Source organism: Acartia tonsa, chromosome 3 (genome assembly GCF_053477335.1).
Source record: "Acartia tonsa isolate MP-2025a chromosome 3, ASM5347733v1, whole genome shotgun sequence".
NCBI lineage: Eukaryota > Metazoa > Arthropoda > Copepoda > Calanoida > Acartiidae > Acartia > Acartia tonsa.
Window position 1 is genome coordinate 44,282,061 of NC_137262.1, and position 26,695 is coordinate 44,308,755.

General features: G+C 32.8%; 1 protein-coding gene across 9 annotated transcripts in view; it reads left to right on the plus strand.

Annotated features, from left to right (window-relative positions):
* Myt1 (protein kinase, membrane associated tyrosine/threonine 1) overlaps positions 1 to 26,502 on the plus strand; it is a 29,419-nt gene extending 2,917 nt beyond the window's left edge. The window contains exons 7-22 of one of the 9 annotated variants that reach the window (XR_013877723.1): positions 4,873 to 4,986; positions 9,874 to 9,938; positions 10,556 to 10,626; positions 11,060 to 11,190; positions 11,526 to 11,617; positions 19,877 to 19,962; positions 22,051 to 22,108; positions 22,482 to 22,607; positions 22,908 to 23,025; positions 23,209 to 23,317; positions 23,915 to 23,977; positions 24,170 to 24,236; positions 24,677 to 24,753; positions 25,088 to 25,179; positions 25,592 to 25,781; positions 26,267 to 26,502. Coding sequence is in view for 2 of the 9 variants with exons in the window: in XM_080154149.1 (XP_080010275.1) it covers positions 4,873 to 4,986; positions 9,874 to 9,938; positions 10,556 to 10,626; positions 11,060 to 11,190; positions 11,526 to 11,617; positions 19,877 to 19,962; positions 22,051 to 22,108; positions 22,482 to 22,607; positions 22,908 to 23,025; positions 23,209 to 23,317; positions 23,915 to 23,977; positions 24,170 to 24,236; positions 24,677 to 24,753; positions 25,088 to 25,179; positions 25,592 to 25,651 (1,329 nt within the window). In the remaining 7 variants the exon portion in view is untranslated. Of the gene's footprint in view, positions 1 to 4,872; positions 4,987 to 9,873; positions 9,939 to 10,555; positions 10,627 to 11,059; positions 11,191 to 11,525; positions 11,618 to 19,876; positions 19,963 to 22,050; positions 22,109 to 22,481; positions 22,608 to 22,907; positions 23,026 to 23,208; positions 23,318 to 23,914; positions 23,978 to 24,169; positions 24,237 to 24,676; positions 24,754 to 25,087; positions 25,180 to 25,591 lie in introns of all 9 variants that reach the window. The other 8 variants (XR_013877721.1, XR_013877722.1, XR_013877724.1 and 5 more) reach the window with 8 other exon arrangements.
* The last annotated feature ends 193 nt before the right edge of the window (positions 26,503 to 26,695 follow it).

Sequence of the window (26,695 nt, forward strand, 5' to 3'; positions counted from 1 at the left end):
ATTTTGTATGAGAAAAAAATATTTGGCGATTTTCAACAAATTCTGCCTTAAAAACCGGTTTTTCCAAAGTACCTATTTTTGGAAGATTTTTGGATCATGACGAATTTAAAGAGTGTGCAAAAATGCGTATAATTTTAAAAATCAAATTGCGCGGCTTGTGTTAATAGTAGAAAAATGTTACACATACCGTTAGAATTGTCATAAACTCTAGTTTTTGGAAATATATTTAACACATACAGGCTATTTGTAGTATAGAAGCTACATTGGAAAATGTGAGAAGTGTTGAAAATTTTAAGTAAGTTGGGACATTTTACCACGTAGCTCCTAAACTATACGTAGCACAGGAATAGTTCTTAAAGGAATCCTGCAAGAAATACCACGCTTTAACTGCTGAAAGACTGCCACAAGTAGACCAAATACCCCAAATTTCAAGCCTTCAGCTTCTATAACAAAAAAGTTCTAGGCATTTTAAAATGACATTTATGTACAATGGAAATTTTGAAAGAATTGCAATGCTCATGTTGAAAACTTTAAAATTAAACTACGTGGCCTAGAAACAAAATTATAAGCTTATTTTTGTCATAAATTTAGGTTTCCAGTAACTAATTATATTTTTACAATAAAAATACCAATTTTTATAGTCAAAATCATTAAAAAAAATTAAGTTTTACTTGCGTTGTACCGAATGTACTGTAGCCAATCAGAAGGCTGAATCAGCTTAACAACCAATCACAGCTAAGCTTGTATTAGTTTACCCCTTTGTTTCCGCTATGATTTTCGTTTAAAAATGCAATTTAAATCGAATTTTTTTTATAGATTTTGACTATGAAATGTGGTGTTTTTATTGTAAAAATGTAATTAGTTACAGGCAATCTGAGTTTCTGACAAAGATAAGGTTATAATTTTATGTCTAGGCAACGTAATTTAATATTGTTTTTTCTTTTATGAGCATTGGAAATCTTTCAAAAATTCCATTGTACATAAAATGCTATTTTGAAATGCCTAGAACTTTTTTGTTATTGAAGCTGAAGGCTTATAATTTGGGGTATTGGGTCTTCTTGTGGCAGTCTTTCAGCAGTTAAAGCGTGTTATTTCTTGCAGGCGTCCTTTAAACACCTAAAAACTAGAGTTTATAACGATTCTAACGATATGCATAACATTTTTCTACTATTAACACAAGACGTGCTATTTGATTTTTTTAAAATGTACGCATTTTTGCACACTCTTTAAATTCGTCATGATCCAAAAATCTTCCAAAAATAGGTACTTTGGAAAAACCGGTTTTTAAGGCAGAATTTGTTGAAAATCGCCAAATATTTTTTTCTCATACAAAATGTCCCACATCAATGAAGAAATTAATATATAAAGGGGGGGGGGGGGGCGTAATGACATTTATTCGTAATCCGTGAGCAAAATGGTCTTAAAATTTAGCTAGACCCTTCAAACTTGGTATATAAGCCTAGTCCTATAGGTATTACATCTAAATGGCAAAAAAATCTAAAAATTTTTATTTTAAGGTTAGGTTAGGTAAGAAAAACCCTGCGGAAATGGGGTTTTAGGCTTTTTTTTGGTCTATTTTGATGGGGAAACTTACCTTAAATTGTTTTTTCTTAGGGTTTTAACTTAAATACACTGTATCTATTCATATGGACTTTATTTAAGATGATTCAGTAAGTCGGGGACCGACCCCAGGGGGCTAGGTGGGTGGCCCGCAGGGGTTAAGTGCCTTTTTCCCAATACATATGTTGTGATACATCTAATTATAGGTTTTTTAGGTCAAGGAACTCAAATTTAGAGCTAAATTAAGCATTAGACTAATCTGAAGGTAGCCCAAGCGGGCTAGGTTGTTGGCCCGCAGGGGTTAAGTGCATTTTTTCCAATATATATCATGTTATATATCAAAATATAGGTTTTTTAGGCTAAGAAACTCAAATTCTAAGCGAAAATTAGCATTAGACTAACCTGAAGCTAACCCCCCCCCGGGCTAGATTGGTTTTTGCAGGGCTAAAGAGCATTTACCTAACCTAACCTAGAAACTTACTTATATTTTTAAATGTTTTTTTTTTAAACTTTGTCTATTAATGAAGACTTTATTTAAGATAATCAAGCAAGTCGGAACCGACCCCAAGCGGGCTAGGTTGGTGGCCCGCAGGGGTTAAGCGCATTTTTTCCAATATTTATCTTGTTATATATCAAAATATAGGTTTTTTAGGTCAAGAAACTCAAATTCTAAGCGAAAATTAGCATAGCTAACCCCCCCGGGCTAGATTGGTTTTCTGCAGGGCTTAAGAGCATTTACCTAACCTAACCTAGAAACTTACTTATATTTTTACTTGTTTTTTTTAATAAACTTTGCCTATTAATGAGGACTTTATTTAAGACAATCCAGCAAGTCGGGAACCGACCTCAGATGGCTAGGTTGGTTTTCTGCAGGGCTTAAGAGCATTTACCTAACCTAACCTAGAAACTTGCTTATTTTTTTACAGTTTTTTTTTCTTGAATAAACTGTGTCTGAAGGGGTTAATTGCATTATTTTCCAAAATACATCTTGGGATATATCAAAATATAGGTTTTTAAGGTCAAGAACTCAAATTCAGAGCTAAAATAAGCATTAGAATAATCTGAAGCTAACCCCAGCGGGCAAGTTGGGTTGCCCACAGGGCTAAAGTGCATTTTACCTAACCTAACCTAGAAACTTACATTCAATATTTTTTTTTAGGTTTTTTTTCTCGAATAATGGGAAATGGGGTTTTTAGGCTTTTTTTGGTCTATTTTGATGTGGAAACTTACCTTAAATTGTTTTTTCTTAGGGTTTTAACTTAAATACACTGGACATTATTTCAGATGATCCAGCAAGTCGAAGACCGACCCCAGCGGGCTAGGTGGGTGGCCCGTAGGGGTTAAATGCCTTTTTTAGAAAAAGTATGTGTTATCATACATCAACTCATAAGTTTTTTAGTTCAAGAAACTCAAATTTACAGCTAATAAAAGGATCAGACTAATCTGAAGCTAGCCCCAGCGGGCTAGGTGGGTTTCCTGCAAGTCTTAAGTGCATTTTACCTAACCTGACCTGGAACCTTACTTGTTTTTTAGGTTTTTTTTTCTGGAATAAACTGTGTCTATTTATGAGAACATTCAAATTCAAATTTAGAGCTAATAATAGAATCAGACTAATCTGAAGCTAGCCCCTGCGGGCTAGGTGGGTTGCCTGCAAGGCTTAAATGCATTTTACCAAACCTAACCTAGAATCTTACTTTTTTGAAGATTTTTTAATTGAATAAACTGTTAATGAGAACATTATTTAAGATGATCAAGTCGGGGACTGACCCAGGCGGGCTAGGTTTTACTTAGATACACAGTGTTCAGTCCTATAGCCATCATTTAAAAGATTCTTCATACAGGAGGCTGACCCAAGGAGGTCCACAACTTGCTGGATCATCTAAAATAATGTCCTCATTCATAGACACAGTACATTCAAGGAAAAAAACAAAAAATAAATAAGTTTCTAGGTTAAGTTAGGTAAAATGCACTTGAGCCCTGCAGAAGATCTACCTAGCCCGCGGGGGTTAGCTTCAGGTAAGACTTATGCTAATTTTAGCTCTGAATTTGAGTTTCTTGACCATAAAAACCTATATTTTGATATATAACAAGATGTAAATTGGAAAATAATGTATTTAACCCCTGCAGGCCACCGACCTAGCCCGCTGGGGCTAGCTTCAGATTAGCCTTATGCTAATTTTAGTTCTAAATTTGATTTAACTGACCTAAAAAACTTATAATTAGATGTATCCCAACATATATATTGGGAAAAATGCCCTTAATCCCTGCGGGCCACCAACCTAGCCCGCTGGGGTCGGTTCCCGACTTGCTGGATTATCTTAAATAAAGTCCTCATTAATAGACAAAGTTTATTCAAGAAAAAACATGTAAAAATATAAGTAAGTTTCTGGGTTAGGTTAGGTAAATGCTCTTAAGCCCTGCAGAAAACCAACCTAGCCCGGGGGGGAGTTAGCTTCAGGTTAGTCTAATGTTAATTTTTGCTCAGAATTTGAGTTTCTTGACCTAAAAAACCTATATTTTGATATATAACAAGATATATATTAGAAAAAATTAACTTAACCCCTGCGGGCTACCAACCTAGCCCGATGGGGCTAGCTTTAGATTAATCTAATGCTTATATTAGCTCTGAATTTGAATTCCTTGACCTAAAAAACCTATAATTAGATGTATCACAACATATGTATTGGGAAAAATGCACTTAACCCCTGCGGGCCACCCACCTAGCCCCCTGGGGTCGGTCCCCGACTTACTGAATCAGCTTAAATAAAGTCCATATGAATAGGTACAGTGTATTTAAGTTAAAACCCTGAGAAAAAACAATTTAAGGTAAGTTTCCACATCAAAATAGACCAAAAAAAGCCTAAAAACCCCATTTCCGCAGGGTTTTTCTTACCTAACTTAACCTTAAAATAAAAAATTTTGATTTTTTTATCATTTAGATGTAATACCTATAAGACTAGGCTTATATACCAAGTTTGAAGGGTCTAGCTAAATTTTAATTCCATTTTGCTCACGGATTACGAATAAATGTCATTACGCCCCCCCCCCCCCCCCTTATTAATTTCTATCAATGGCAAGTGGGTTAAATTAAGCAATACTTTTAACTTATTAAAAAAAACACCCTGTATTAAACAAAAAGTGAAAAAAAAATTACCTACACAAAATAAGGACAAAAATATCCCCATTCGAAGATTAATTTTTATCATGTTATGTAAGTATGGGATATAATAATAGTTATTTATTGAAGTTACATTGGAAGGAAAATTTAAGACAGCTGAACTACATTCTACTTGAATATCTTTAATTTTGTAGGTGAGAAAACATCAATTTTTACCGCTGCACCCAAACCTTGTAAAATTCTATGAGAGTTGGGAGGAGGATGGCAGGCTCTACCAACAATTTGAACTATGTGACGGCAATTTAGGGGTAAGTTTTCCATTATTTTATAAAGTTGTGTAGCTAGCTACTCTGCAAGTCTTGCTGTTGTTATTAATGTTTTGTCTTAAATCAAGACACAGTCCATAGTTTGCTTTACGAAGTATGGTTCTTGTTCACATTGCATCATACTTGAGACGTTAAAAGTGGTATGTACTGTACATTCTACAGCTTTTATATGAAGACATATCAAGGGCATAGGGAATTTATTTGCCTAAATAAGCAACAATTATGCTTTAATGAAACTTAAGAAAAACGTTGTGTTATGATAGAGTTGGTTGTTTGGCGGATGTTACCTAATACACAAGGCGCTTGATAATACTTTTCAACGCTTTCAAGATTTGGGCCTGGGCTATATAGATGGTAATAAAAAAAGATAATTTTTCTTGAGTAAAAGGTTGTTTTATTTCAGTGAAATCATGATATTTAAAAAAAAAAATAAACTTGCCTAAAACCAAACTAGAAATCATTTTAACAAAGTATTTGAAGTATTAATCATTTTTCAAATGAAAAACAACAAAATCCATAATGCTGAGTGCAGACAGCCCCAGCCAGAGCCCCAGGGCGCTACCCAGGTCAACCACCAGATTAAAGATATCATAAGCATAAGATTCTGTATTCACTTCAACTATATCATTCCCAGTCAGGTCAAATATTGAATTTTTAGGTATGTTGGAACGTTCAACTGACTTTTCTATGTTGATTTTCATTTTTAGGCATGGGGGTAGACATTTGGCTTCATAGGAAACTTTTCTATTGCGCATTATTTCCTAAAAGTATTTTTAAAAATTATTAATATTTCATGTAAAAAAAACAATATACCTAAATTTGATTATACATATTAGACCTTACTTATGTATAAAACTTGTTAATTTAGTTAAATCAGAGTGCAAGGAAAAATGACGGGAAGGGTCTAATTTAACAGGATCTATGATTTGACAGTATATCAAATAGTGATGGCAATCCGTCGAATTTTTGGGCCGGATTCGGATTCCGGATTCTTAAAAGAATCCGTCAAAAAAAGTGGCGGATTCCGGATTCTTATTTTTGGCGGATTCCGGATTCGGATTCCGGATTCTAGCAATATTTTAAAAGGCTTTTATTAAAAATTAAAGAATTTAAGTGCTACATATGTCCTAAAAATTAATGTTTTTGGTTTTTTTCTATAATTCACTTCCGAGAATTGAACCAGATTTTGAAAGATATTATATATAATGATGACAATCTTTGACTTCAAAAAGGGGAAGTTGAAAGAAAAAACTCAAGACGCTAATTTTAGCCTACCAATTTAGAATCCGGAATCCGCTACCTATTAAAAAACGGATTCCGGATTCGGATTCCAAAATTGGCCCAAAAATTGGGCGGATTCCGTATTCCGGATCCCGGATCCGGATTCCGGATTGCCAACCCTAATATCAAATCATAAAACGTGGAATCTAAAATTATTTACCAGAATGGTGTTTGATGTAGCTTCAAAGGTCTTGGCATCTAAACTCTCCATAGCAATGTCCTTTTTTATTAAAAGATGACAAACCTTAAAACATTTTTAAAAACAAGATTTAGTATTATTTAACCAAAAGTTTGTATTCTGTAGGTAATGGTTAATAAACTTTTTAAAATTAAAATTTTCGAATCTTCTAAATTAAAATGGTAGCTTATTTATTATGCGAGATAAACTTCTATGATTGTCATTCCTGGTTGCAAATCAAATTCTTGTCGCTAATTTTCGCTTGGAACCAGGGAGGTATGCATCCATAGGTGGCAACCAATTCACCCTTAAGAGCATCTTCTAGACACATTCCATAGCTGTTATCCTTGGTGTAAACTTTGCACCTTTTCCCATCTCTTATTCTTGCATCGTGGATACTGTAGCTTGCCATGTAATATTTAGCCTCATAACCAGTCTGGGTCTTTTCCAGGGAGACTCGGTTCTGTTCAGTTTCACCAGTTCTTATGCTATTGACTACGGATGGATCAACTAGAAGAATGTATACTGGCTCTGTAGATTGCAGGGTAATTTTATCTGAAGGACTTTTGATTTCCACTTTTTGACAGAACCCATGTGGAAAAAGGAGAAGTTCTGATTGGTTGTTTTTATTCTTCAAGTTTGTGTAGTTTGTTATGAGAAATTTTTTCAATAACTCCTGAGTTGTCATGTTTCCATATTTACCTTTCCAGGTTATGACACTGCTGTTCATTGGACTTCCACTAGCAAATTTATGGAAGTTGAAATACCCAAATTCATGTGAAACATTGTATTTGAACTGATCCTTTTGACATACATACACTACTGGAGGCTGTATTTCGTCCAGTGTTGTAGTTGATTTTTGGAGAAAAATTGGGCCAGCAAAATATTTCCTCACCGATTGTTGCATTTGAAAAACGAACACCATAAAGGCCAAAACCTGCAAATTAGGAAAAGTATTGTTTTTTTATTTTAAGAATTGTCGAGCAGGGGGGCATTTCTACTTTCTTTCTTAAATGTATGAGTTCTAAAACTAAAACTTTTTGCTTTTTCTCACCAAATTAGACAATTTTGAATCATTTAAGATAAATATATTTTTTTTTAAGGGGGGGGGGGGGGCAAAATGACATAGAACTTAAACAGTGAGCAAAATGGTCTAAATATTGAGGTACATTCTTAAACTTGGTACATATCGAACTATAACAGTGAGCATAATGGTCTAAATATTAAGCTAGATTCTTGTAACTTGGTACATAAGCCTAGTCCTATAGGTACTACATCTAAATGGCAAAAAAATATTTTTAGGTCAGGTTATGTAATAAAAACCCTGCGGAAATGGGATTTTTAGGCCTTTTTGGTCTATTTTGATGTAGAAACTTACCTTTTATTGTTTTTCCTTCGATACACTGCGTTTACTCGTTAGGACATTATTTAAGATGATTCAGCAAGTCGGGGACCGACCCCAGCAGGCTAGATGGATGGCTCGCAGTGGTTAAGTGCGTTTTTTCAAAATTTTGTGTTGTAAAATATAGGTTTTTGAGTTTTGGTCCCCAACTTGCTGAATCATCTTAAATAATGTCCTTAATAATAGACAGTGATTTCAGGGAAAAACTTATGAAAATGAAATAGGATTAAGTTTCTACATCAAAATAGACCAAAAAGGTCTAAAAATACCATTTCCGCAGGGTTTTCATACTTAACCTAAAAATCGGATTTTTTGTTTGATTTAGATGTAGTATCTATTTATGTACCAAGTTTCCAAATTCTAGCTCAATATTTAGACCATTTTGCTCACTGTTTAACTTCAGGTGTCATTGCGCCCACCGCCCCCCCCCCTCTTATTTTAATATCTTTGCTCTTAGCACTTGTTTGTTTTTATTTGAAACATGTCTCAATCTTACCAAAAAATCATTGCTTTTCTATAATTAGGGTCGGTCCGAATATGTTTCATTTAGTTTATAATTCTTATCATTACCTGAAACAAACCTCTTACAAATTGAAGACTTGAAAATCGTCTTTTTAATTGCATATATTACAAAAAAGACGATTTTAAAGTCTTGATATTTTCAAAACTACAAGGTAGAAAATTGAAATTCTTTCAAATATATGCCATATAAATATAGTTAAACCCATTAACTAGCAAAAAATATGCGGTTCACTAAATTAGGTTCAAATGCATTTCGTGAAACTACCCCTTTAGTGTTCTACTCCTGTTTTATAGTTTTTGAACACATACGTTTGTGAGAAGAAAAAAAACAGAAATGCCCCAATCATTCAATTCAAAATGTTGTATTTGAATATGTTTCATTTAGTTTATAATTCTTAACATTACCTGAAACAAACCTCTTACAAATTGAAGACTATTCATGGTTTGCTAGCTTTAATTTAACTGATTATATGAATTATTCATATATGGCCTTGTTAAAGTAAATTTTCCAATATAAAATTGCAAATTGCTAAGGGATTATTGATTTATCAGCCCTTTTGTTGCATTATGATGTAAAAGAAAATAAAGTACAATAAGCTTTTTATAATTTTGATAGAAAATATTTAGCCCTTCTTTGAAAACAACTATCATTACCTACACTATTATAGGTAATTCTTTGAAACTTCATTAATGATCCTTTTTACCTTCTAAAATTGACAAATTATAGTAATTGATCCAAATTATTTCAAATTATAATTTTATTATTGGATAATATTCCTCTTTAACTGTGTCTAAAAAGGTTGCAACTGTAAAATAACTATGTACTGTAAATGGATATAGAATATATGTGGATATTATGACAGGGGAAAATTTCAATTTAGGTTGCCAACATTATCATCACTTATTGGTTAGTTTGTTTATACAGTAGGAGCTGAGGGGATGGGGTAAAGGGGGTAGATGGAGTGCTCCGTCATTTCGTCTAGCTACGAGTTCCACTTTATTAGAATACATGATAATCTGGTGTAAGATCCAAGTATTAATAAAACCATGTATTATTATGTATTAAACTAGCCAAAAAGCAAACATCTTTATTTTTGTTATACTTTCTTGACTGTCTAGTCGCATAGGTATTTACTTATTCGATTTAAGATATAAAAATAATTTGTTTATACAAACCTTAGAGTCATAATTGAGTTGGTCAATAAGATCTGAAGGATCAGATGGACAACAGAAGTGTAGAAAGATATCGTTCTATTTTACTATTTTACATCATTATTTAATTGATTATGTTTTACTTTATTAATAAATTTGATGTTTATATAACAATATATATGTGTTGGTCTTTTGTAGGTGTTGGTCTTTTAACAAATTAACAATGCTAGATCATACAAAAGAGCAGAAAGCAATTTGCTAGCAGACAAAAAAGGTCCCCAACACTAGTAGTTATATGGATTACATATCTATGCTAATACATTTATTGTTTTAGGATTATTGTGAAAAGAATAATGAGATAGCTGAAGGATTGGTCTGGGGATATCTAGTGGATTTATTACAGGAATATTTCAAGACTCAAAATAATATGATTTAGCAAATACTTTATTTCACATTCTTTCGCTGAATTGTTGTAGAAAACGTATACAGTAAGACTCAGAGACGCCCAGGTTGGGTAACGTAATCCCTCCGAAGTTTTAGTTATTTTGATTTTATTCCCAATTAGGGGGTGCCACAGGTAACAAAAGTTTAGTTCACATTCAAAATATGGGTTTACCCCCCCCCCCCAAAATAAAAAAAGTCCCATGAATGTCCCTTTAGAGAATGACATACCTAATTGTTTATTTATAAAAATGTGCTTAAGCCTAGTTCACAAAAGACATAGGTCGACCTCTGGAAATTTTAGGTCTACCTAAAGAAGCTTTAGGTTGACCGATTTTATAAAGGCATTTGTTAGTTGTACTTGTTTAGGTTGACCTACAGAATGAATCGTTCGACCTCTGAAAGATGTTTGTGAACTGGGCATTATACTTTTACAAAAATAATAAGTGTTTCGTTGGAATTGCACTCATAAGGGATTAGAGTACCATCTGTAGGAGTTATCTAAACATTTCCTAACTATTATGAATTTTATACTTGTTTTCATTTATTGAGTTTTAATTTATTTATTTATTGTGACAGGCTGTACAGCATTTGCATAATCATGATCTTGTTCACATGGATATCAAACCTGATAACATATTTTTTGGTAAGTTTTTATCAGCGTATGTAAAATACAAGTCAATGTGTTGGTTCGGTTAGTAGTTTTTGCGTTTGTCTCGTAATTTAACATTTTTGGAAGGGGGTGGGGGATAATATACCGCATGTTCTCCAATGTCTCAACACACTTCTTCAACTTTCTAGTTAGGTGTACAAAAAATTGTATAATGATAAATTATATTAATATATCTTTAATAGCTAGAATTAACCTCATTTAAACTTAGACAATATCAATTATAGTAATAATCATTGTAAGGAAAAATTAATTTTCTATGTCGCTTTATTATGTAGGTAAAACTTTAAAGTAAAGTGAATAAAATTGGTTCATTATTTTCTTTTGTTAGCTTTTTATTTTGAACGTAGCATTTCTAAGTTCTATTAGTAACGTTCAATAGATCTATTAAGCACCTTTGTTTAATAAGGTTTTGATGGTCGTTGTAAGCTTGGTGACTTTGGTCTGATAGTGGATCTAATAACTCAAGCTAAGACTGGATATCAGGAAGGAGATTCTAAATATTTAGCCCCTGAAGTTCTTACTGGTAATATTTCAAAGGTAAAATCCATTATATTTTTGATTATCTATTTCTTTTTTAAAAATTGCAAAAAGTTCTTTCTTGACATGGTGGCTATTTTTAACTTTAGCCACCACGGAAGGGCGTTGGACTGGGGGCGAGGGTCAGTAAGATAGCCTAAAACCACCTCAAAAAATTAAAGTTTAAGAAGCTTTGGCTCTCCTGAAAAGTAGAACAAATTAGGCCCAGCATTTCCCAAGCATTTCAAGGAAAGATGACTTCTATTAAAAATTTAAAATTACAATACGTCAGTTGTACTTTTAGATACTATCAAATGCTTTTCTTGAGTCTGAATTACAAGTTTTCTATGTTTTAGGGATGTGACGTTTTTTCACTGGGCGTGACAATTTTAGAAGTTGCGTGTGACTTGGATTTACCCAGTAAAGGCCCATTATGGTCGGAATTAAGGTATACTATATACATATGTATATGAAATGTATGGATATATATGTAACGTTGCTAAAGAAACAAACAAAATGGCTTTTTCTGCGACTTATAGTGCCTAATAAAAATTACATACAATATAAATGACCACTAATAGGCCAGTATACAATACATTGTGCTGAAAAATAGAAAATGCATACTGGCCTATTATTAGTCATTTGTAATGTATGACGTCATTATTTATTAGCACTATAAGCTGCTTCTTTTTCTGCAATTGCCGTAACTTTTTATAGTTGATATTATTTTTAACTACCATGTCAGGAATCGAGATTCATTTCAAGGGTGTGCCAAAAATCCTTCCAAAAATTGTGCGGCTTGTCTTAAAAGTAGAAAAATAAAGTAACAACAAAAATTTGAATGGGGGATTTTTTCTATTGCTTATTTATCTCAAGAGGGTGGAGGTGCCTTCCCACAAAAAAGTTATAATAAGAAACTTTATTTTGCATTTATGAGACCTTTACAGCGAAATTTATTACTACAGACAGACACACACCCTGTTACTTTTTAGTAGGGAAGCTACTTTATAATTCACTTTGTCTGTCCGTCAGTCAGTACGTCTGCAACGCTATGGGGGAACTGAAATTTACTCAGCTCCTATAAAAGAAAAAAAGCTGAAATTTTTTGACAACATTCCAATCATTAAAAGGACTCTCCACAGAAAAAACAACTTTGGATTTTTGAAAATCTAACCTGAAACTATTATTCTCTGTTCAATTTTAGGCATTTTTTGTTTTTGTGGCATCGCGATCGAAGCCCTTTGAAAATTTTGTCCGCCGCCTATTTGTACTACCGCTATAACAATATATTCTACACTTTACCTCCACTCAATATATGTTCGCCGCTAAAGAACATTTTCTCCATTCCAGAGATTTAACTCGCCGTCCCTATTCATTCTCATACGCAATATTCTCTCCCCTCATTACAATTCATGCTACAAATGAAAAAATAAGACAACGTAGCTTGGAGAAGTAGAGAAAAGGCCTAGAACCTGTAAGAAGCTTCACTGCAAAGGGTAACCATATTGGTTCAGTTATTAGTAAGATACTTTATTACACATTGCACAGACAAACAACCTGCTACTTTTATATAAGGATAGAAGTTTACAATGCTATTAAATCTACTCATCATATCAAGGATGACAACATCCATAAAAGTGAAGATCAAAAAGCAAAAGGATGGAAGGTCAAAAGAGCAATAACACTTGTAGAGTGTTAGAACTTAAACAGCAGGACATTGATTTCTAAGTCTAAACACAATTGTACATAAATTTGATGCAAAACTGCGTAAATTTAGGAAACAGTAGGGACATTCTTTCATTTATAGGATTTGATTATAGAGACACCTCGCTTATAATACTGTGCCTTGTTGTCATTATTCCAAAAACCAGATGAATAGGATAATCATACTATATAAAAAAATGTCAAAATGTTAAAAAATCAGCAGATTTTAAATGGACGTACAGACTTTCTAGTAATGATTATCGAGTTTCTCTGCTTTCTAAATGATACCCAACTGTTAGAGGAATCACCAGGCAAAATCGATAGGACTATTCTAACATGTCTTTTTTAATAATTAAATAATATCCAACAATGATTAAACTTGTAAACAATACTAATATTTTTGTAGAAATAAATTGAAGAGTTTGAACAGGGATCTAATGGGATAAGATAATGGACGAAAAATGTATTACATCCCTAATGATATTAAATAAGATTACTCCTTCCAAAGATTAATTGTTGGTTGAAAAATTTCTCAGTCCCGTTTTCAATGACAATAAAACAACAAGGATGACAACATCCATAAAAGCGAAGCTCTGAAACGGTAGGACAAACGAACATTAACACTTGTAGAGTGCCATAACTGAATAATCAGAATATAAATGTATAAAATTATAAACAAAATTTAAACAAATTTGTTGAAAAACTACGCTAATACAGGATAACATACATTTTTAGGAATTGAGTATAGAGATGCTTTGCTTATAACAATGTACTTTGTTGTCCAAGGAATCAGTATTCCAAAAATTTGATCAATCGAATGATTCTATCATATAAAAACTTGTTGTTAAAAAAAGTTAAAATTCAACTTGTTTAAAATGGACGTACGGACAATCTAACGAATATAGAGTTGCTACATAACTATATACTACTAACTATCGTACCTAACTACTACAGGATTCATCATGCAAATCGATAGGACAATTCTAACATGCCAGACGGACGGACGGACCGACCCTAATTATAGAAAAGCTTCGCTTAAAAAAAACATAGTTGGCTAATAGTCATAAAATAAACAGTTTTTCGCTACTTTAGACGCAACCATCTTTATTATACAAAAATAGTTATTTACCGCGTCGTATTATAGACAGCTTTCCGTGGATATTAAAAGGTCCGTCCTAACAATACGGGTATTATTTTTATGATATTAATTTGATATTCGTGGAAAATTGTCTGTAATACTTACATTTTTAGGACTTAAGTATAGAGATGCTTTGTTGTCCTAGAAATCAGTATTCGATAAATCAGATCAATCGAATGATTTTATCATATAAAAACTTGTTGTTAAAAAAGTTATATCAACATGTTTAAAATGGACGTACGGACTTTCTGGTAACGATAGAGTTGTTACGCTTTCTAAATTGTACCTAACTACTACAGGAATCACCATGCAGAGTTTGAAATTGATAGGACAACTAACATGCCTAAGTTAACGAAAAGAGCTAACCGTTATGGACTGACGGACGGACTTACTGACGGACTGACTGACCCTAATTATAGAATGGCTTTGCTTAAAAAAATAAATATATTATTAGATTATTTCCAGACTTGTTGGCTAATACAAAATTTGTAAAAAGGGGAAGGGGGATTAATGCAACCATCTCGTAATCAATGTGTAAATTGCACTTAGAATTGAAATTTTGATCTGAAAATTTGCATGAGTAATCCTTGGTAGGTCTATTTTTCCTAAATTGAACAAAAAGTTGAAAAAGTAATGGCTAATGGCTGGCAGCTGGCAGCTCAGCCTTTTAGCTGTTTTTTTTCTTATTTTCAGGATAAATTTATCATTAATTATGTAAGAATCAACTAGGGTAGCGTGGGGTTATTCTGGTCAATTTTTTATTTCTACCCAAAAAAACATACTTCCAAAAAACTTTTTATTTTGATCGCTAATGAATGATATGGCAATGATGATGATGCCTGTCTTGGTTCCATTAGGATCTCGCAACTAGAATTTGGTTAAAAATCAGTCTAAAGAAGATCCTTTTTTTCATCCAAACTTTTTTTTTTAAATCATACTTTTTATCATATCATTATGTTTTTTTAAGCTTTATTCATAAATTAGAGGTAATTTCTGATTCGCAGGTATTGGAATTTTTTGACAAAAGTGATTTTTTTCCCTAAAATCTTTAATTTTAAAAATCCTGCCAGTTTTTGTAGCAGTTCTCAATACATTTTTTCTTGTCTCAAATTGGCTAGGATTGACCTACAAGGGTGGTTAAGGTGTCTGAAGATGCAGAATTATTGCCTGACAATAAACTCGAAATGATATGGGGTCTCTAATATTACAACACATTTTATGCAACAGGAATTTTAAAAAGTACAAAATCTTGAAGATGTATTTTAAATATTGGAGATAGAACCAATATCCTGTACAGTTTTTGTTAGGGCATGCAAAGAGCTTTCTATAGACACCTTAAACACCTTTCTAGCTTAATCCTAGATGATTTGACATAAAAAGGGAATGATCTGTGTGTTTGTGGCTCAGCCACATGTATTACCACTTTTTTGTAGCTCATCCACAGGCAGTTCAGCGGATGTACGGCTGGCGGCGTTCCAACCGGCCCTTTGACTGAATGTACAAGATCTTAAGTCATATCGCAGCGATACACTATTATTTTGATAGTGTGAATGGGGCGCTTGTCCATGGGTTTGAATGTGGGAAATGCTCTCTCATGAGTACTGCTTAAAAATAGAATTTAAATAAAATACCCATAAGTATTCTCAACATCAGTGTCAGTACAGAATGCTTTGTCCTTTTACTCCCACAATTATAATACGAATTTATTGAATCTGTGGCGATTCATAAATACCCAAGCATGGTATTACAGTGCTTTAACCTAAGAGTAAAGGTTGGTTTTTGATGTTAAATCAATATAAGATAAGTATAGTAAAGTATAAAAAGGAAAGAAAACAGTTTAATTAAGTTAATTGTATTTACATATAGATCAGTCAGATATTAATGTTACATAATACTTATAGTAAGTGTAAGTAGTGTAGGATGAGAAGTGCCTAAGTCCAAGTCATGATTGTGCATATAGTTAGGCCTCTAACATAAGTCATATGCACAATACATGCCAAGTACAAAGGAACCTAAATTCAAACTAAACAATGCATGCTAAATAAACTAAGCCATTTACCTTCTTAAGCCAGGAGAGAAGAGGAAGAACCAGTTGGTTTGCGAGTTAAATGATAACTGAGTTTTAAAGTGTTTGCAAGCTATAAAGAAAACTAAATACTTGGATTTAGAGTGTTGTCTGTCTCTAGACTGTGTTTGTAAGTTAGCGTGAGCGTAAAATTGTTCATGATACTTTGGATAAGAAAGTTATCTGAGAAAAAGGCTTAGGTATAACTTATATACAGAAATAGTTAAATAGATAATTAACAATAGGTATATGGTTGGATATAAACATACAACATTGATATATTACAATAGGTGTGCCTACATGGTCCATATATATGTGTATATTGATAAGAAACAGGCCAAATAGTGCATAAAGGTTGCCTAATTCTGAGCTGTGATAGCTATGACTTTCGCCTTGAAAGTCAGAGGGCAAGCTCTGCTCCAATCAAAGGAAGTGTGTCTGTCAAGGTCAGCGTGTTTATCAAATTATTCATATACATAATTATGACTTACTTAATTTAATTGGGAGGGAAGCTTTTCTTTAAAAGTAGCGTTTACATGTTCAATTTATTTGGAACTTAGATGCGGCATCTACAATTTACCATGAATTAAACCAAGTTGTTACTTTTCTAAATTTTTGTTCAATTTAGGGAAAATAGACCTACCAAGGATTACTCATGCAAAATTTCAGATCAAAATTCGAATTCTAAGTGCAATTTACTCATTGATTACGAAGTTGTTGCATTAACCCCCTCCCCTTTATGCTTCGTTTTGTTATTTGTGAAACCGCAGAAATTACTTTAATACTGGAATAGCTATTCATTGACAGCTTTCCGTGGATTTAAATGAAAAATTATTAGATAAATACTAGATTTGCTAGCCCCGTGGAAAATTATCTGGAATATGATGCTATACATGATTGGATGAGAACCTAATCTTATCCTTCTGATCTTAATCGGTGTCGAAGCCATACTGGAAAAATATTTATTTTATAACCCTAGTAAGAGGAATCATTATATGTCTGTTTCTCTGTACTGCCTTGCTAACCGCTGAACTTATATGGTTCTCCTTTACAGTGTAGCTTCCCATAAGTCCCATATAGAAAAAAATACCCCCTCCTCCCCCTTAAATTTCCTTAAAATTACAATAAGATGTTAAAGGCTGATATATTATCGGCATGCATTTTTCCATGATATTAGAGAATTCCTTCAAATACTTTGATTAAGGAATCACAAGGGATAAGACAATGAACGATAAAAAATATAAATATTAAAATAATAAACAAACAAAGAATAAGCTACCTCCATCCCAGCATTCTCAAATTGAATCAAAATATTGGGGTGTGGTAGGGTTTCAGTACTCAGTACTCAACTTTCTTGGATTCTATGATTCTGTTTTACTTTAATTTAGTATTTTAAATTTTTAGCAGTAATAAGAAAATGGACAATAAATTTCCTAATTATGACAAAAGAAATAAATCAAAATTATTGATCAATTGGACTTTGATAACGAGAGAGGGGACATTGGGTTGTCTATTACACTAATACCCAAAGTTTGATAACGTTTTCTTATTTGTTAGCAGAACAACTTTAGACTTTGAGAAATTTAATTAAACTTTGAAAGGATAGTTCATTAAGTATACCTAGTGTCCATCAACCACTAACTGTAATCTACAAACGGGTAATTTTGTGTAGAATCAAATGGATGAACATAAATTTATCGGCTATTATCTTACCTATCCCTTTAGATCCCTGGTAGTTAGTAACTTCAATAAAGAAATGAAATTTATATTGTAACAAACAAAAATGGAACTTTTTATATAATTCAGGGATAAGATAATGAACGTTTACATCCACAATGATGATAATTAAAATTACCCCTAATGTGGATCAATATTATTGGTTGAATTTGAACCAATCAAAATTCAATAACCCAAAGTTTTCAAGATTACCAATTGTAATATACAACTGTAAAGACTAATAATGTCTCCTCACTCCCTGGGTATAATTTTAATTTACAGTTCAATGTTATCTCCTCCCTGGGTGGTATAGAAGAGTTGTCTACAGGGATAGCACAATTGACGAAAAATGTTTACATGGGATAGATAAGAAATGCAGAGAGAGATGGGACAATGGGCTGTTTATTTCACTATCCCCAGCAATGTTTTCTTATTCGTTGGATTAATTACTTTTGGGACTTCAATGAATTTTGATTGGTTGATTCCTTAAGTTGAGTGTTTGATTATTTCAACCACTATTTTTGATCTACAGAAATGGTAATTTTGATTTTCCACTTTTTTGCAACAATTTTTATGTTATATAATCATCCTATTTATCTGGTTTTTTTTTACATCATCTAAAATTTCTATAATATTTTCAGGGAGTTGTATTGCCACATTATCTTATTAATTGGCCCAAAACTTTACCTGAAATTTGATTGGTTGGTTTCATACCAAAAACAGATGGGGTAATTTAGTATCTAGCAACTGTAATACCCTAAGTTTTACAAACACTATTTTTCAAAAACTAAAAAATCATGATTGGTTGGTATAAACTACCACTTAGTTTTTCATGCACTGATGATCTAAATCTATAGATGGAATAATTTTGTTTCTAACCATGGGGAATAATTTTGTCTCTAACCATGGGGGATAATCAATTTAATCTCCATTGTCAAATCCCTGTATATTTTCTATCTTACAGGTCTGCAAATACCTGGTGCCCCCCTCCCCTTCCCTCCCACCTATTACATTCCTGCCTTCCCTTTCCTATGTCAACCTGTATCTTTACTCCAAAAAAACTACACACACACAACGAGAATTTGTTGGTGTGCGCCATGGACCGCTAAAAAACAAAACCGCGTTTCCGCGGACACCGCGGATATATTAACCACGTCATATACAGACCATACACAATCTAAGGTTTATAAATTTTGCCTCCACTCTACTCATGCTTCCTAACTGCTGGACAATATTGCCGCCACTTTTTTGTGTTCGCCTCCGCCCAATAAAATCGCAGTTGCCGCATTCATCGCCCTTCTCCGCCACTACTCCGCTATACAATGCTATACACCGCTTACATCGCTATACACAAAATCCCCCAGCCTCCACTTAATTTCTGAACAAGGGAGAGGGGAGCATGTATTGAACCGCGACATACAGCAATGAATAGCGGAGTAGCGGCGGAGAAGGGCGATGAATGCGGCAACATAGAAGCTAAAAATCACTAAAGCAGCACAAATTGAATGGCGGGAGGATTCACTTAAGGGCGGTCAAAATTTTCAAAGGGCTTCGATCGCGATGCCACAAAAACAAAAAATGCCTAAAATTGAACAGAGAATAATAATTTCAGGTTAGATTTTCAAAAATCCAAAGTTTATTTTTCTGTGGAGAGTCCTTTTAAGGAGGTGTTTATGGTCCGATTTTCAAATTTTTTTTAGTTAAAGATTTCACAATTAAACTTCCCGTCGTTTGAAGAAAACAGCAATGGCAGTCAGACTGCCTTTTTGCAAGTTTTTGGCTATTTTTACATTTTTCACAATTTTCTCATATCTTTAGTGTTTATGGTCCGATTTTCAAACTATTTTGCGATGACAGTATCAAAATATTTTTTTCCATTGTTATGCGCATCTAGTATATAATTTACTTTAATCGTCGTTATCATACAAAATAAAACAAGGTTTCGTGTTTATTTTCCCAATGAATTTATTCTTGATTTTAATAAATACACTTTAAGACAACTTGTACATATTCCCATCCACGATTTTTTGTGCTTCGCTACTTATGGATGTTGTCATCCTTGTTTTATAATGATTTTAATTTAGAGAACATGGACCTGCTTCAGCCCTGACCTTAAAACTTTCTCCAGAACTACGTAGAGTCATCCAGTTAATGATGATCCAAGATCCAGGTATGATAAGCTTGTAAACTTGTATTAAATTGTAAGCTGCTTGTAAATTATATCATAATGAATTTCCTTGAAACAATTGAACTAGATAGGTATTAACTTTGAGTTAAGATTTAATATTTTTTTAACTTTAATATAAAAGTATCCTTGGTAATGGTGCATTATTTGCCAGATGTACCACTTTTCTGCACTACCTCTCCGATTTTGTTAATACTCTATACTTTGGTCCGTTGGGTGATTCAAGGATGCTGGATGGCCAAAAAAAGTTTCAGAGTCCCTGGATGTCTAGATATCTAGCTATCTATGAAGGTAGGAGGTAACAAAAATTTAAAAAAACACCCATTTTTTCAAAATTTTAAAAATTAATTTTTTCATCAATCTTACATCCAACCTATACATTTTATACACCTAAATGATCGTTTATTCATGTAAAAAGCGCACATAATGCTATTTTGGCCAAAACTCTAATTTTACAGGGTGTTCAACAAAAAGTGTATTTTGGATATCTAGCGTAATACCCAAAATACCTGTCCGAAAAAAATCATTTTTTTTGGCTTAAATCCTGTGTTTTATCTGTGGGCATATGTGGTATATAAAGGTTCGGAGGACCCGGGACTATAAGGTTGTCAAATTTCATTTTGGAACACCCTGTAAATGTGATTTTTGTGTCTGTAGATCTAAAACTTGGTCCAAATTGGCTATTTTTTTCAAATTACTCTAATATGTGTCTTAGTATGTTTGGCCATAGTGTTTTCTGACTAGATCAATATTTTCCTATTTTTTGGACACCCTGTATTTTCAAAAAAAGAGAAAAAAATTTTGTTTTTTTTAAAAATTTTTTTCTATTTTTAAGTTACTTAAAACTGTCATATAGATACAGATTTTGACTAATAACAATAATATTTGCCTATTTTACAAATTTTTACACTTTTGGGACACCCTGTGCATGTTTTTGAAAAATGATGGTTTTTGCCCATTTTTGGGAGGAAGGAGTTGTTTTAAGGCCATAGACTATTTCTTCATTTTTGTAGAACTTTTCAAGATACATCATTTGTTATTTATGCAAAAAGCGCAAAAACCGAACCGTTTTGCCGTTATTCACTGCCAAAGGCGGAATTTTTTACGCATTTTAGGTAGGAAGACGTTGATTTTTCAAGATTACTCTAAAATACTTTTATTTAGGAAATTTAATTTTCTAAAATTCATATAAAGTCAAATTTTTTGTGCAGCTAACCGTTTTTCGTCGAGATGGATTTCAATTGTTAAAACAAGAAAATGAAGTGTATATAATATAAATAATTGCTTTAACATAAGTAATGAAAGAAACGTAAATCATGTGCATTTGAAATTCCTTTTGACAAAAATCGGTTGGATATACAAAAATTTTTACTTCACATGAAATTTAGTAAAATATAATGCCTAAATAAAAGTATTTCACAGTTATCTTGAAAAATCAACGTCTTCCTACCTAAAATGCGCATTAAATCCTCGGGAACGGCAAAAACGTAAAAAATTCCGCCTTTGGCAGTGAATAACGGCAAAACGGTTCGGTTTTTGCGCTTTTTGCATAAATAACAAATGATGTATCTTGAAAAGTTCTACAAAAATGAAGAAATAGTCTATGGCCTTAAAACGACTGGCAAATAATGCACCATTACCAAGGATACTTTTATATTAACGTTAAAAAAATATTAAATCTTAAAGATTGATGAAAAAATTAATTTTTAAAATTGTGAAAAAATGGGTGTTTTTTAAATTTTTGTTACCTACCTTCATAGATAGCTAGATATCTAGACATCCAGGGACTCTGAAACTTTTTTTTGGCCATCCAGCATCCTTGAATCACCCAACGGACCAAAATATAGAGTATTAACAAAATCGGAGAGGTAGTGCAGAAAAGTGGTACATTTGGCAAATAATGCACCTAATGTATTGTTCAAAACTACTACTACTTATAAAAAGACAATGTTGATTTAGAAAAATATAAAATTCATTAAAAAAAAAATACTCATTATCAACGACATTTTATTACATTCTTCACGAATTCTATTTTTAGTGTAAAACTTATTTATTTTAATATATTTTTTTTAGAGCGAAGACCAACCGTAAATCAGATTCTTGATTTACCCTCAGTAGCAAAAGCAGTCAGGTAAAATTTTTAATTTTCAACTAATATTTATCGGTAACAGACCTACAGACGGACCCTAGTTATGAGTAGATTTTTAACAAAAAAATTACCAATATAAGAAATGTCCTTTTTAACAAAAGCAAGTTAAGACTTAAATTTGGTGATACCGTACGCTGATTTATGAAAAAAAAATCTATTTAATATAATTTTCTATACCTATATGAATGGATTTATCAATTCTTGTATGTTACACCAGATTTCTGGTTTTCTAATAAAGTGAAACTCATAGCTGGTTAAAATACTTGATGAACGAACTGTCGAATAAATCGTGTCAATGTTAGCAACCTAAATTGACGACAATAATATCCACGTATATTCTATACCCACATTTTAGGAGACGAGAAAGAGAGATGTTATACAGAAAATATACCCAGAAATTAATGTTAGTGGTTCAGCCAGTTATTTTTTTACTTACCTGGGCTCTCAATTTTGTTGATTCTACGGCCAGCTATGTTTGGAGGTAAAATATTCCAATACTTTATCGTTTTTTTTGAGCTATTACCTAATATCAAATTTAACACATATGGAGGGAAAGTACTCATTAAGATATAATGGAAAGGATATTAATAATATGTCTTTAATCACGTAGGATTCTTTGTAATTAATTCATGGTATGGATTTATATAACAGTCAAAGGTCTCCTCAACTTTTATTAATTTTTCTCACAAAATCTGAACATTTTTCAGTAGAAGGGAAGATTAATAATTCTTTTATTGCAAAACTATTTAATAAAATAAAATTATATATTACTTTTTTTTAGTCGAGTAAAGGCAACAGCTGGCATCAAAACTACCCAAACTCCCCCGGTCCATTTGAGACATGTTGACACTGGCAGCAGCCTTGGTGCCTCGCCTGTATTGCCAATTCATGATGTTCAGGTTAGTTCCATAACTACTTTAGTTGAACTTTTCTTTTTATATCAAAATTTTTTATAACATTCAATAGAATTGTCATTCAAACCTTATCAAGTTATATTATTTTCTTCATCTGAATATTTTTGCTTCGCTTTTAATGTTGTGAGGCTTTGTTTCCAACTGTTTCTACATCGTGTGTTGCTTTAGGACTTATTTTCTGATGACGAGCATGATTGTAGTACAGTATCGAGTGCAGGATCCGAACTTGCTGCCCCGCTGCAGGATAGCAGCACCAGTAGTTCTAATCAATGCTCAGGTAATATGATTGTAGTACAGTATAGAGTGCAGGATCCGAACTTGCTGCCCCACTGCAGGATAGCAGCACCAGTAGTTCTAATCAGTGCTCAGGTAATATGATTTTAGTACAGTTTCCAGTGCAGGATCCGAACTTGCTGCCCCACTGCAGGATAGCAGCATTAGTAGTTCTAATCAGTGCTCAGGTAATATGATTGTAGTACAGTTTCTAGTGCAGGATCTAAACTTGCTGTCCCACTGCAGGATAGCAGCACCAGTAGTTCTAATCAGTGCTCAGGTAATATGATTGTAGTACAGTTTCTAGTGCAGGATCTAAACTTGCTGCCCCACTGCAGGATAGCAGCACCAGTAGTTCTAATCATTGCTCAGGTAATATGATTGTAGTACAGTTTCTAGTGCAGGATCTAAACTTGCTGCCCCACTGCAGGATAGCAGCACCAGCACCCCTTGTATCTAGCGGCTCTGTAAAGCCTTCATAAAGTGGAGAACTCAATCGGTTTAGTGGTTAGCGAAATCTTAAAAACGCTCACTCCATTATAAAATAGTATTACAAGGAAAAAAAACGGTTGAAACTAGTTTGAAGTATTTAATATTTTAGGATTAACAGAAGATATCTTAAGCATGGATAAATTCCCTCGCCAGAGAGCTTTTACAAGTCCAGGTAAAATCATGAATTATTTGTTTGTGATTTTACATTTTTTTGTATGAAATAAATACAAAATATTGCAAAAGTTTCGTGTTTTATCGCTTCAAAATATGTCTTCCTTTTGTACTAAAAAATTTAGCGGAAAGCTTTTAGAATCAAATGTTTAGTCTTATTAATGAAAATCTTTCAATACACTTCTAATTAAAGGTCGTGGATCAAGATCAAGAACAGCCGCTAGGACACCACAACAATTCATTACCAGAACTGGTCTCAGGTATAGTTGGTTACTAATAATCCTAATACCTGAAAAATCTCCAGAATTGCAAAAAAAAACTACACAACAGACAACTTCTAGAACTTACTAGTCTTTAGTGATTTATTCTAGCCTTTCATTAATTCTTGATATGATTTGTCATAAATCCTTATATAAACGTAACAGGATGTCTCTGAGTCGGTCTGTCTGTCTGTTTCTACCTTGGATCTGGCTTGGAGAGGATCTTGCTCTCTCAAATTCTTTCTCCATCCCCCAATCTCAAGTGCCCCAAGAGACCTCTAGGGGAGTAGCCTCTAGTGATCTTTATAGCTACAAGGATGATACCACATTTCAAAACATTGGTATACTCAATTGCAAAAGTTTAAATAGATTTTAACTAAAGTAAAGTATGTCAGGTATAGTCTATAGCTTAAAACTTTTGAACACATCTGTTTTTTTAGATCTCCCCAGAAGCGGTTGAACTTTCTACTGCCTGATGATGACTCTCCTCAGTCTGCTGGTCTACCAGGTAAAACAGGTAAAAAATGGTTGAACTAAATGGTTGTACCAAAATGATCATACAGAATATAATTTTCTTGGCAACAAAAGAAATATTTGTATAAAGGTTTCGTGATATTTTTCTTTATCTTTTATAACCACTTGAACTATTTGTCCTTTTATTCATCCATTTTTTAGCTTCGCATAATCCTTGTTTTATAAACTAAGCTGTGAATACTTATATATAACCGAGACAAAGACATCAGTAGATTTTGTGACTGCACCTTTTACTTTTAGGCTAACTTACTAATTTTAACTCTTTCTTTTTCTTAAAGATACGTTTCAATCTAAATATCAATAAGCATTTTGTGCAGGTAAAGTCTCCAAATCAGGTGGCAGCAAAACCTCCATAGAGGCTGTCCAAGATCAACAGGACGAGGATCTAGATTTAGATGATGAACAGGAGGTAAGGATCAGTTTCTGATAGCCCAGACTATAGTTCCGCGTATTATCACATACCCGAGTGTTCAACAATAGCAAATATATAAAAGGAAGGGTGTGTTTTAACTATGAGAGTAAGAAGCTGGTTTTGCAGCTTAGCTAATGTATCTATAGAGTTCCCCTCCCCGTAGTGTTCTAATTTTATAATTCTACCCGCTAAATTCGACACACATTAAAGAATATTTTTTTCCTTTTGGTAAATCTGGTTGTTTTAGGTTAACTTATTTTTTTCTGTAAAAAATAGACATAAATCCGTCATCAAACCCCCCCAAAAATGCTACAGCTATTAACCATTATATGTCAATCTTTTTTTTTAAATGAACCACATTTTTAGAAACACACTTTTTTATTATTAATGTGGTTTAATTTTTTTTTAGTTGATAATTCAGCCCCAGTGCCTTGCCAGAACATTTGACTGCTTTTCTGATGATGAATAAGATAAGATAGCCGCTAAAACTGCTTCCAAGAATATTAAAATCCTGACTGCTTTGTTTTTTTTATCTAAATTAATGATATTTTTGCTAATTAGAAAATCCTAGATATAGCTTTTAGTTAATCGTGGGTTTGGTAAAATAAGAGTTAATCTAAAGCTTTTAAACAAAAGAATAAAATTCTTTTGTTGTGATTTTCAACTGATAAAAGGTGTAGTTGGAAGACAACAACTGAATTAATTCGAATTTTAAGAGTTTGTCTAAGATAAACTCCCCAAAACAGCTGGATTTAAGAAAAAAAATATTTTAGTTAATTTAGTTGTTGACTACACTTTAATTCTAAAAAATCGTAAAAAAATTGGTTAAAAAGGAAAGGAGGTGGCTATGGGGTTTAAATTTATTGACAGCACTTAAACCTTTGAAATTTATCTGTTACTATCGCGGTATCACCAGAAGTTTTTACATTAGGGGAAAGATTATTTGCATTCTATTGACCTATCACTTTGTCTCTGGATTTAAATATGAAAGTAGTCTTTATCTTTTTTCCTTTTATTGCTGCTTATAAATACTAAGCAGCTGAAGGATTTTTAGCGGCTTTTGAATTAATATAAATCATTTCAGCATTTTTTAACAATTTAAAGTATTGTAAATTATTATTTATTCTAATAATATTCTAAAGATTACTTAAGGGATGTTGTATAATATGTAACTTTATTAATAATTTTGATAATGTGATTTTAATTTTAGTGGTAATTAAGAGATTATTGTATTTGTAAATTTTTAAATCACCGTAAGAAATTATTGTACATTTTTTTCCTTTAAAATATTTTAATAAATTAGTCTGTATTTGAAGTAAATATTTGTTTTTAATAGCGTAGCTCCTATCTTACTAGGTATTGTCCGTATGCAATTTCATCAGTCTATTGTATGAAATGCCTTTTACATTGAAATTCTCACAGAATCGTTATTTTCAAATTAGTCCGTTGATTTATTATTTATTACTAGCGGTTTCGCCCCTAGCCTCTAGGGGCTTTGCCCCAAGAGGTAATT